General features: G+C 32.5%; 2 protein-coding genes across 2 annotated transcripts; both read left to right on the top strand.

The window, feature by feature from the left end:
• The first annotated feature begins 1,341 nt into the window (after positions 1 to 1,341).
• On the top strand, positions 1,342 to 2,913 carry LOC108221989 (delta(12) fatty acid desaturase FAD2-like). The gene is made up of 2 exons (XM_017395861.2): positions 1,342 to 1,500; positions 1,603 to 2,913. Exons 1-2 carry the CDS (start codon positions 1,429 to 1,431, stop codon positions 2,740 to 2,742), a joined length of 1,212 nt encoding a protein of 403 aa, XP_017251350.1. The 5' UTR covers positions 1,342 to 1,428; the 3' UTR covers positions 2,743 to 2,913.
• A 4,958-nt stretch (positions 2,914 to 7,871) lies between these two features.
• On the top strand, positions 7,872 to 9,370 carry LOC108222186 (delta(12)-fatty-acid desaturase FAD2-like). The gene is made up of 2 exons (XM_017396092.2): positions 7,872 to 7,998; positions 8,096 to 9,370. Exons 1-2 carry the CDS (start codon positions 7,936 to 7,938, stop codon positions 9,233 to 9,235), a joined length of 1,203 nt encoding a protein of 400 aa, XP_017251581.1. The 5' UTR covers positions 7,872 to 7,935; the 3' UTR covers positions 9,236 to 9,370.
• Positions 9,371 to 12,323: the final 2,953 nt, after the last annotated feature.

The following is a 12,323-nucleotide window of genomic DNA, read 5'->3' as shown; positions in this document are numbered from 1 at the left end:
TTTAATAACTTCTAAATCATGACCATCATATTATTTATAATTTATTTCATTATTTTAAATGATAAATAACTTTTTCTGAATTCCCATACTAATATTAATATTTTAAATTTGATGAAGCTCTCTTTTTTTTTGAAAAAATTTGATGAAGCTCTTGTTAACACCTTTTTGAGCCAGAAAAGCGTGCAAGTTACTCTACACATATTCAATGCTTAAATTCTTTTCTTTATAGCTATAAATCAAAACAGAAGTCTAATACGATGGCAAGCTAATTTTTCTAAAAATATATAGATATTCAACAAAGTCATTCATGATTGTCATTTTCTTCTACTATCTAACGCATATAGATTTCAACAAAACCACTTATGATTGTCATTTTCTTCTGTTGTCAACAGAAATGCACACTTGCGAGTTAGACGACAGTTTAATTAGCCATCAATATCGGATGGATGATGACTATTATTAAAGCATTCAGTGATGTGTGAATTATTATTCTCTGGTTTTTTGCATTAAAATACTGATCAAAGTATGCCTAGACAAAAGAATGTAGCTATAGGAACAGGTAAGGACCGTAAGGTGCCTTTGACATTTGACAATTGATACCACGGCATCCAGCAAGGGCGGATAAAAAGTTTGATAAAAAAAAATTTAGATAAAATATTTTTCAAATATTGATAATTTTTAATATCAAATATAAGATTATACGTGTTAAAACCCATCTGTAAACATTAACTAATTCTTTCTGACGCGTATAATTTTTATATTTATTATAAAAAATTTATAATTTTTGGATCGGAGGCGCTTAAGCTGCCTAGTCCTACACCCAGCTTTATGTTTCATCAATAAATAAATATATACATATACACACACATTATATTCCGAATTCTCTATATGATATATACTGTGTAATTGTCACTTGACATAATAAACTATAAACTAGTTTTTAGCATGAAAAATATAAATAACAATTTGTGAAAAACATAAAGATTCAATCCTTAAAATCAAAAAATACACATTATTTTAACTTTTATATAGGAATATATATTATATCTTACTGTTCATTGGGAAATAATGGGAAGAGATTATTAAAAAGGACAAAGTCAGTGGTATGATGTATACTTTGGTTTCTAAGAGATTGCAATTACAGATAATACTACTCACCGTCACAATGCGAGCTAGTGAACCAAGTGGGGAACTAAAATATTATGAAAAACAGGCTGATCAAATTATGAAACTAGGTTAACAAAACAATATTCAACTTGCATGACATTCAAGAAATATAAAAAAGGTTACGGTACTTATTTGTATCAGATGTTCTTGTATGCAGCTTTGCTTTTTAATGGCGGCGTCCAGAAGATGCATGTAACATTGACATCCTTAGACCTTAGCCATAATATATGCAGCCTATCAGGAAAGTGGTAGGTAATTTTAATGTGCCTATATATACAAGCCGATTTCAAATATATTAACCACAACAATTCCGAGTCAAGACACTGCAGCAAGGTACATTTCTTAGTGATAGCTAATTATTTATGCTTTCAAAATGTTTATTTATCTGATTATCGGAATGTGATTACTTAATTACAGCTAATTCAATTTTTGCAGATAAATATGGAACAAAAATCGAATTCTCCCGTGAAAAGAGCATCAAGATCTCCTCACGTCAAACCTCCCTTCACTCTAAGCGATGTTAAGAAAGCAGTTCCGCCTCATTGCTTTGAGCGTTCGGCTATTCGCTCTTTGTCATACCTTGTCTTCGATGTCATCATCTTATTCTCTCTTTACCACATCGCCGCAAACTATATCTTAACCTCTGAATTGGTTCAGTCTTCTAAATTATATCTTGTTACAGCCGGGATTATATATTCGGTGCTTCAAGGTCTGATTCTAGCCCGATTTTGGGTCATAGGTCATGAATGCGGACACAACGCTTTCAGTGAGTACCAATGGCTCGACGACACAGTGGGATTCATCACCCACTCTGTCGTCCTGTTTCCTTACTTTTCATTCAAGTACAGCCACCATCGCCACCACTCGAGAACCGGATCCCTAGAAGAAGAGGAATTTGATGTCCCGCTGCTTAAGTCTCAAGTTTCATTCATCTTTAAATACCTCAAAAATCCAGTAGCAAGAGTATTGGTTATTGCCTTGGTTTTAGTTGTTGCGGTGCCTCTATACTTGCTTGTCAACTTCCGTGGTCGCACTTACGATCGATTTGCCTCACATTTTGATCCATACAGTCCAATGTTTTCACGAAAACAACGCGCGCAAGTCTTGCTTTCCGATGCTGGATGTTTTGCCGTGATCTATGCAGTTTACAAACTTGCTATGTTAAAAGGGTTCGCATCGGCCGCTTTCATCTACGGAGGACCATACCTTTTCACAAACGCCATGCTTATCATAGTGGCCGTACTTCAACACACGAACCCTCTGGTACCTTACTATGATCACTCCGAGTGGGAATGGCTAAAGGGATCCATGGCTACCATTGATAGAGATTTCGGAATTCTCAACACGGTGTTTCATCAGCAACCGAATACTCACGTAGCGCACCATCTCTTCCCCAAAATGCCACATTACCATGCAGTGGAAGCCACCAAAGCATTTAAGCCAATATTGGGGGACTACTATCAGTATGATTTTACCCCATTCTATAAGTCACTGTGGACTACTCTTAATGATTGCGTCTACGTCGAGGAAGATGAGAAGAACAAAGGAGTATACTGGTATAACAATAAGTTTTGAGCGTCAGGCACTGTGTGAGCTATTTGACTAAACAAAATAGCGGTTAAAATTTTACTTCCCGGGAGTTTGTAATGCTTTTACTTGGTTTCGATCATGTTTTTAATTTACTCGCGTTGTACTATGACTGCAGTTATAAAATTTGGTGATGTGAATTCTTCCAAACCAAACAAACCGCCTTACTTATTGATGATGTGTTAGTATTTAATCGACCCAACCGAATATAGCGGACCTTTTCCGTCAAATAAAATTCTCCCGACCCTGGTGTTGGCCAGAATTTGGCATATACAAAATTGGTAAAGATATTTATAAATAAAAATAATTTAATTACTTCTTTCTTGTTTCTACGACGACAAGCTTATATAAAAGATAAATGTGTGCTTGATAAAATAAATAATTTTTGTACATATCAATAAATTTCAAAAAACAAATGTAAACTATAAATTACGTATACTAGTGTTAAACCATAAATAAATTTCTCATTTAATATTTATAATCATATTTAGATAATTTTTTTGATAAAAATAAAAAACTACATTATCTAAGTACGAAAACGTCTTTGAACTAACATCTCTATCTAACTTTAATAAAAAAAATTAACGGAAGAGTTACAAACTGCAACACAATATGAATTTTGGATTGTCAAAAATTACGTTTTAAAATATTGGTACTCATTTGTCAATGAACCAAACTTAAGAGTTACAAATTAAAGTTAATTACAGTTTGTAACCCTTAGGTTTGCTCCAAACGCAGTTTAGTACCTGAACTTTAGAACGTGCCAATATGCATCTTACACTTAACATTCTGGTGCAAGTTGTAACCCCTAGTCACTATTCCGTCCAAATCTGCCGTTAACTTTAACTGTTTGATAGATAACAGTGTGTATATTAGTTTTTAATAGCTACTTTACCCCCTGTGACCCCTCAAAAATCATGTATTATATTTTGAAATTATTTCTGAACACACACAACGATGTAAAAAATTTAAAATAATTTTTAAAACATATATCTAGATTTAGAATCTAAAAATTTATTTATTTTTTACATAAACGATGTAACTTATTTTAAAATTTTAAAATAAATACATATTTTAAAAATTATTTTAATTTTTTTTACATCATTGTGTGTGTTCAGTAATAATTTCAAAATATAATACATAAAGTTTGAGGGGTCACAAGGTGTAAAGTAGCTGTTAGAAACTAATATACACACTGCTATCTCTCAAACAGTTAAAGTTAACGGCAGAGTTGGACAAAATAGTGACTAGGGGTTACAACTTGCACGAGATGACGAGAATGTTAAATTTACGGTGCATATTGTCACGTTTTAAAGTTCATGTACTAACTGCGTTTGGAGCAAACTTAGAGGTTACAAACTATAATTAACTCTACAAATTATAATAATCTATTTAAAAATTTAACCTATGCTTTTGATGCAGATTATAATAGGGGCGGAAGTCGCAGAAGTTTGAATTACCGCCTCTGTTTACTAAATAAAATTTAGTTTCTGCGGATCTGTTCAAGCTGGTTTCAACTGCCCAGCTGGGAAAACGTGAGTGTAGTATTGTACTCGTATTCAATTCTGAGAATAATGTTTATTCCCCTTGGACACATGCAAACAAAAACAAAGGTCCAAGATGAGGGCGACTGATAATTTATTCGAAGCATGCATATCGATTAGAACAAAACAATTCATAATTGCAATTTTTTATTATTCTGCTGTTGACAGAAATGCATAATTCTAAGTTAGTCGACAGTTTAATAATTAACCATGCATCGAAATCGCATGATATATAATTACTATTAAAGCATCTTTTTTTGTTTATTAATTAATTTGTATTAAAATGCAAAAGATATTCTTATATAAACAAATGCGTTAGTTGAATAATTATAGGAAAACCGCCGGTCAAGGTCATGGACTCATGTGCCTCAAACCATTCCGACAAGCTTTATATATGTCCACTATATAATTTTGCTTAAATCTTCGTAATTTGCATTTTATTTAAATGAGATTTTTACTGTAATATATATTTATTAATTTATAAAATATATTTTTACACCATGTGCATACAGATTTGGTCGATCTGTTAAATATTTATATACTATACTACTTTAGAAATGATCTTAACATGTAACGAGGTATTTAGAGAAGGGGTCATGAGAAAGGACAATCTAAGTGGTTAACTAAACTTATATTTATAAGATATATCCGGGTCCATTCTAAATAAATAAATAAATTGCCTATATAAGTGCACGGAAGCTACTGGAGCTAGTAACAAGTGGGGGACTAAACTATGAAATTAGGGTAACAAGATGATAACATGCAATTTAATTGCCTATTTTTAACAAACACGTGGAATTAAAAAATTATGGAAGATGATTACAGATATTAAGTCTTTACATTAGTTTTGTTCTAAATATTAATAATAACCTTTTTTTATATGTATATTTGTCACAAATTTTTTTTATCAATTATTATAATATTATATTCTATTTTAGGTGGTTCTGATTATACCGGACTTGATAATGTGAACATTTATATTTAAATACAAGTTTAATTATATATAAAATACATTGATATTGGGTCTAGTAGGATATTCCATACCCGGAATTCAGTTTTAAAAATTTTTCCAAAAAAAATATATATGTGTAAGATAGTGTTATCAATTTTGTGTTCTCGTGATATTATCAATTCTCCTTGCATTGTTAATCTGTGAAGGAAAGAAAGTTGGACAAAGTACTCTTTGCATTTGAAATAAAGCGGTTAACTCTTTCAAAGTAATCTAAGAATACCTAAATCTTTCCAACTAGTTTCATCGCAGAATCTTGTACCATCTAGTTTCTTTAATATTACAGTGAGTTTATCAAAGTCTCAATTATACTCCATCCGTCCCATATTGAGTGAGCCGGTTTGACTCTTACAGAGATTAAAAAAAAATAGTAAGTTTAGTTGAAGAGTAGGTAAAATGATGGGACCTATCAATATTTAATAATAATTTGAGATAGTGGAGGAAGGTAGTGGATATAATAGTGTTTATATTATTATAGAATTGAAATAGTGGAAGAAAGTAGTGGATGTAATAGTGAAAAGTAGTGTTCAAAAATAGTAAATATGATGGATTATTTTTTTTGAGACGTCCCAAAAAAAATAAGGGTCATATAAATTGAGACGGAGGGAGTAGTTAATGAACAAAGTTAATCGTTAAAATATTCTTGATTGTATTCTTTCAACAATATATAGAGTTTGTATATTCTGACAGTTTCATGATTTTGTAGTGCTTGAACGGGGCAAAATGATGTTTGCTAGTCGTGGTCAGATGCATTTAAGTTCAAACTTCAAGAAAAGTTAGTTTTCGTTTTACTATTTTTAATAATATTTTGAAGAAAAGCCTGTTGGATCATTTTGCATCGGCCTTTAAATTCTTCAGATTGGCCTCGTCTTCTTTTACCTGTTGGTTTTTGTCAACTTTTTTAACTAGTTGAGAAGCCGCGCGTTGCGGCGGCCTATAAAAATTATATTAACGATCTAATATTAATATTTGTAGAATGCAATAATTTTGTGGCTGTATATAAAAAATATATTAATATATTTTGTGGCCTATAATTCATGTTGAAAATATGAAAATAAATTTCTACACGTAATTAACAATTTAAAGCACGACAAATCTTAATTTTATTTGTGTTTTTTTTAAAAGTAATCATGTTCTTACATTATCACCTTCCTCCAATTTTTTTGGATTGATTGTGCACAAAAACATCTAACTTAAATCCGTGCGATAGCGGTCTATAACTACCCTTACTTGCAACAACCTTTATTTTTTAATACTGTATGAACAGTCTTCACTTAAAAGTTGTTTGAACTGAGCAAACAGATAATGCATGAATAATATTTTCTTGTATGCAAAGTAAATCATATAAAAAATTAACAACAACAAACATGTCCGATGAACAAAACAAATTTTATAAAAGAATAACAAACAAACATACATCACTAATAGTTAATTTATTGATATCATCCATCAATATCATGTCAAGACTATATTCTTCTCCCGTGTTTGGATTTGTCGACTCCCACGTAGATAACTACCTTTGCTTACAACAACCTTTATTTTTTTTAATACTGTATAAACAGCCTTCACCAGAAGAACGGCAACACCGAGTTAGAAATCGAGCAATAGAACTATCACCAGAGAGAGTTAGGGTTGTGATACCGAGAGAGAAGGTTGTGTTAAGATGATCCAAAGCCCTACAACCTACAGGGGTATTTATAGGTGCAGAGAGAGACTTGTGTGCTACTCTTTCTCATAATTAAATAATCTGAAACAAAATCAGATTAAAACTTTCAAGCAGCTATATTCCATAAATAATTTGAAACAAAATCAGATTCTGAAACTTGCTTCTAATATATCCGAAACTAAAAAAAGCAGTTCTAATTTTTGATATTTTTCATCTGAAAATTTCAGAAAATTAGAAAAATAAAACGGAGCGATGTGAGAGGCGACACCTACACACCCCTCGCTCCTCCTTTATATAGAAACAAAATCAAATTAAAACTTTCAAGCTACTATATTCCATAAATAATCTGAAACAAAATCAGATTATATAGAAATAAAATCAAATTAAAACTTTCAAACTACTATATTCCATAAATAATCTGAAAATCTGAAACAAAATCAGATTCTAAAACTTGCTTCTAATAAATCCGAAACTAAAAAAAGTAGTTCTAATTTTTGGTATTTTTCATCTAAAAATTGCAGAAAATTAGAAAAATAGAACGGAGCGATATGAGATGTGCCACCTACACACGCCTCGCTTCTCCTTTATATAAGTATATTGATGATTGATACGATTTTTAGGAAAATGAATATCTAACTTAACCTTAATCATGTAAAAGAGTTAGCGATCGAGGTAATTTATGAACGTGTGATTATAACGAATATCTTAAATAAATATTATATAAAAGATAGTTTTTTTTAGGACATCGAAAAAGATTTTTTTATTATATATGTAATGAGATAAAATAAGACGAAGGGAGCACATATTTTGAAAAGGATTATTAAACTAGGAAAGAGAAGAATGAAAAGAGAATGTAACATCGTGAGGGGGCGTCCAGAACACATATGACAACCTAGCTAGACACCTGACCTCTATTTTAATCAGCCAATCAGGACTGGAGTTGGTAATTTTGATCTGCCTATATGTACCTACTGCTTCCTATGCAATTGTCACAACAAAATTCTCAGAGGTGCATCCAAGCCAAGGTACTCTTCTGCGATTCTCATAAATTTACTGTTTTTTAAGTTGTTATCAAATCAAGTAAACGTTTTAACTAATTACTATCTTCTTCAATCTTCGCAGAGAAACATGGTACAAAAATCGAATCCTCCCGTGAAAAGAGCTTCGAGATCTCCTTACGTGAAACCTCCCTTCACTCTAAGCGATGTTAAGAAAGCAGTTCCGCCTCATTGCTTTGAGCGTTCGGCGATTCGCTCTTTGTCATACCTTGTCTTCGATGTCATCATCTTATTTTCTCTTTACCACATCGCCGCAAACTATATCTTAGCTTCTGAATTCTTTCAGTCTTCTAAATTATATCTTGTTACAGCCGGGATTATATATTCGGTGCTTCAAGGTCTGATTCTAGCTCGATTTTGGGTCATAGGTCACGAATGCGGACACAACGCTTTCAGTGAGTACCAATGGCTCGACGACACAGTCGGATTCATCACCCACTCTGTCGTCCTCTTTCCTTACTTCTCTTTCAAATTCAGTCACCATCGCCACCACTCGCGAACTGGATCCCTAGAAGAAGAAGAGTTTGATATCCCTCTTCTAAAGTCTCAAGTTTCATTCGTGTTTAAATACCTCAGTAATCCTGTCGCAAGACTTTTCGTTATTGCCTTAGTTTTGGTTGTAGCGGTGCCTCTATACTTGCTTGTCAACTTCCGTGGTCGAACTTATGACCGATTTGCCTCCCATTTTGACCCATACAGTCCCATGTTTTCATCAAGACAACGGGCTCTCGTCTTACTTTCGGATGCTGGATGTTTTGCAGTCATCTATGCAGTATACAAAGCTGCTATGTTGAAAGGGTTCGCATGGGCTGCTTTCATCTACGGAGGACCTTACCTTTTCACAAACGCTATGCTTATCATAGTTGCAGTACTTCAACACACGAACCCTCTCGTACCTTACTATGATCACTCCGAGTGGGAATGGCTAAAGGGATCCATGGCCACCATTGACAGAGATTTCGGAATTCTCAACACGGTGTTTCATCAGCAACCGAATACTCACGTAGCGCACCATCTCTTCCCGAAGATGCCACACTACCATGCAGTGGAAGCCACCAAAGCATTTAAACCAGTGTTGGGAGACTACTATCAGTATGATTTTACCCCATTCTATAAGTCACTGTGGACTACTCTGAAAGATTGTGTCTACGTTGAGGAAGATGAGAAGAACAAAGGAATATATTGGTATAACAATAAGTTTTGAGTAAAAATGCTCAAATCTGAGTGTCGTCTGGTACTGTGTAATGCTTTAAGTTGGTTTCTGTTCATGTTTCAGTTCTCTTACGTTGTACTGTGATTGCTGTTATAAATTAAATCCGGTCTCTTTACCGTTTTTTCACACCGATCGACATGCATTTTAAGGCGCAGGTAAAATATAGTTTTGTAACTTATTTTTAAAATTTTTCTTTTTTTTATAAAAATTTAGACATCAAATTTTTATTGAGAAGGGAAAAAAGTTCAAAATAATTTATCTAACTACGTTTTAAGAGAGTATTAAAATGCGTACCGAGCTCCCGTCCCTCAATGTAAACAAATGAGGGGTGGAGGGAATAATATATACTTAAATCAAGAAAAATGTAATTCATCCGGAGATCGGAGCAGATGAATGTGAGGATGATGTGATTTTGTTTGCTACATGTATATCTTTCATGGATGTCAGTCATAGAGCAGGTTTGGCTAAAGCCTAAAGTTAAAATAACCAAATATGTCTTATAATTGTTTAATATGATAATTGTATAATTTATATTATTAGTTTGAATGTTTTTATTATATAAATGATTTTTAAATTATCAGAATAATAATAATAATAATAATAAATAAATAAATAAATATTTGATGAGCTAATCATTTGAATGTCAAATCTGACGATTGTCGAATAAATCATAAAAATAAAATAAATTCCAGGCTCAACTTCTTAACCTTGCCCGCATACCACTTGTTGGGTCGCGCAGCACCTGTTAACTCCGCATTAATATGATATTGCACCTGTTAACTCCGCATTAATATGATATTGTGCCTCTGAGCCGTTGCCAAACCCGCACAGATTTGCTTTCGAGCTCCTTTAAAAAGGCCTCTCAATAGAGCTCTTTAACTGATTATATTAAAGAAAAATCTTCTTTATCTTTCCGACGTGAGACTTGGGTTGAAACCACTCAAACATTTTCTTTATCTATGAATATTATCAATCTCTTTATAATTGGTTATATTTGTCCAATCTCTACAGAACTATGAGAAATTTTTTACAAAAATCCATTTTATAACGAAATTGAAGTGATATATTTTATTTATAACAATCTAAAATATTATTAATATACTATTTTCAAAATATAACTAATCAATACAGCCATTATCATTGAAGTATAATGTTTTATGGGTTCAACAAATTTTAATTTTACACAATATCTTATATATCTCATTTAGCCAACCAATTTTAACTAACCCAATTGAAAATGCTCTAATTGTCAAACAAATCAGTTATGTGTGAAAAAAGTTCTTTTTTCCTTGTTTAAGTGCTTTTGGAAGTAGTATCATATTTTTTCCAAAATGCTTTACTTTCCTTGTGTGCTCAATAGCCCAACAATGTTCGTAATTTGGTTGAAATATCACATCGCAAAAAGAAAGACAACAATTTCTAAGAAGAGAGAAAGGAGCTTACCTCGTGGTTATTTGTAAATAATAGCATCATTACGCATATGATCAATATAGAATCCCCTTGTGTGTCGGTGTTAATTTAAACAACTCTCTACTAAGCAATTCTCGTACATGATCTGCTCTTAATGCATAAAAGAATGTATATTTACATGTTCTATAGTATATCAGTGTGCTTATATACGTGAACTTGGTAATTAACAACTGCTACCGGAAAAAATATAATCATCTGAGCAACTGAGACTTTTGGATCATTTTACCCTTATCAAGGGCGAATACATCTAAATTTAACAAAGAGAAACAAGAGCGATGGCAGAAGGAAGCACAAATGGACACCGTGAAGGACTCTCTCTACCTGTAAAAGATGGTGACACGAATCGCCATGCTTCTTCCTCTATTTTAACCATACAATTTATGCAGAAGGTTAGTTCTTTAATTTCTTCATTCATTCTCTGCTTTTCATTTCTCCTTCTGCTTCTCTATTTTTATCCATATCAATATTCATATAGCCGATTTTGAGTGGAATTACGAAAGGTGTTGATTTTAATCTTATTTGTTTGTGTGTATTTGTTTGTTTGTTTAATCCCTGTGTTTCGTTTGGTTTTTGGTGTTTTTGGCGATTTTTCATGTTACATGTGATACGCTTCGTTGTTCGCTTCGCATACGACGAGGCACCTTGATTGATAGCATAGTGGTGGTGGCCGATGGTGGCGGTGACGGCGGTTTCAGAACGGGATCCGGATCCGGTTTCAGAAAGGAAAGTGCGTTGATTGTGTCTTAATTGAGGGCGGTAATTGTGCCTCGTTAATTATGCCTCTTTATTGAGGGCGTAAATTGTGCCTCAATTATTGAGGGCGTAAATTGTGCCTATTTATTGAGGGCGTTAATTGGGCCTTATTTGAGGGCGTTAATTGTGTCTTAATTAAGGATATTAATATTTTATTATGATGCCTTAATTAAGAGCTTAATTGTCTCAATCATGAGTTATCATGATTGTGGGAATATTTTGATGTAATCTGTTAAATATATCGACTTATATTCTTTTGTTTCTCCTTTATTTTCAGGATTCTTGGAAGAAGGCCGGTTTTCTTTTCGGACATTAAAGTTTTATTGTCTAAATTTCCCCGGTCATCTTGCATGTCCGACGGTTAGATAATAAGCTTTCTTGAATGAAAGAATTATTACGGTGAATTGCCGATTCTCGTTGAGATTTATTCTCATTTTCAAAAAAAAAAAAAAAAAAAAAAAAAAAAAAAATCAGTTATGTGTGTGTGTAGGAATACCGCACAACCACTTAAGAACATCTTGAATCACGTAGAATCCTTCATTAAAAATCACTAATACATGGTATAAATAAAAAATATAGAGATTATGTATAAAAAAATTCAGCTCCAATGTACATTCTTCTTGTCGATAAATATAATCAACTTTCGAATATTGGTTATATTTGTCGAATATCTACATATTTGTAAGAAATGAGTATGAAAGTTTCATGTCGATTATTACCATATTGAAATGAAATATTTTATTTATAATAATTTAAAATATTAATAATATATTAATTTTAAAATATACTCAATCAATATATCATTAAAACGGAATGTCTTAATTCTATGAATCAAATTTAGCTGAATATAGAGATG

The sequence above is a fragment of the Daucus carota genome, chromosome 5 (assembly GCF_001625215.2).
Source record: "Daucus carota subsp. sativus chromosome 5, DH1 v3.0, whole genome shotgun sequence".
Lineage (NCBI taxonomy): Eukaryota > Viridiplantae > Streptophyta > Magnoliopsida > Apiales > Apiaceae > Daucus > Daucus carota.
This window is presented reverse-complemented; position numbering and strand designations above follow the sequence as displayed.

What these genes read in the sequence shown, in the direction of transcription:
- LOC108222186 (XM_017396092.2), top strand. Translation starts at nt 7,936, where the DNA reads ATGTACCTACTGCTTCCTATGCAATTGTCACAACAAAATTCTCAGAGG. An exon ending in AGAGGTGCATCCAAGCCAAG is followed by an intron (nt 7,999 to 8,095) that starts GTACTCTTCTGC and finishes CAATCTTCGCAG; the next exon opens with AGAAACATGGTACAAAAATC.
- LOC108221989 (XM_017395861.2), top strand. Translation starts at nt 1,429, where the DNA reads ATGTGCCTATATATACAAGCCGATTTCAAATATATTAACCACAACAAT. An exon ending in AGTCAAGACACTGCAGCAAG is followed by an intron (nt 1,501 to 1,602) that starts GTACATTTCTTA and finishes CAATTTTTGCAG; the next exon opens with ATAAATATGGAACAAAAATC.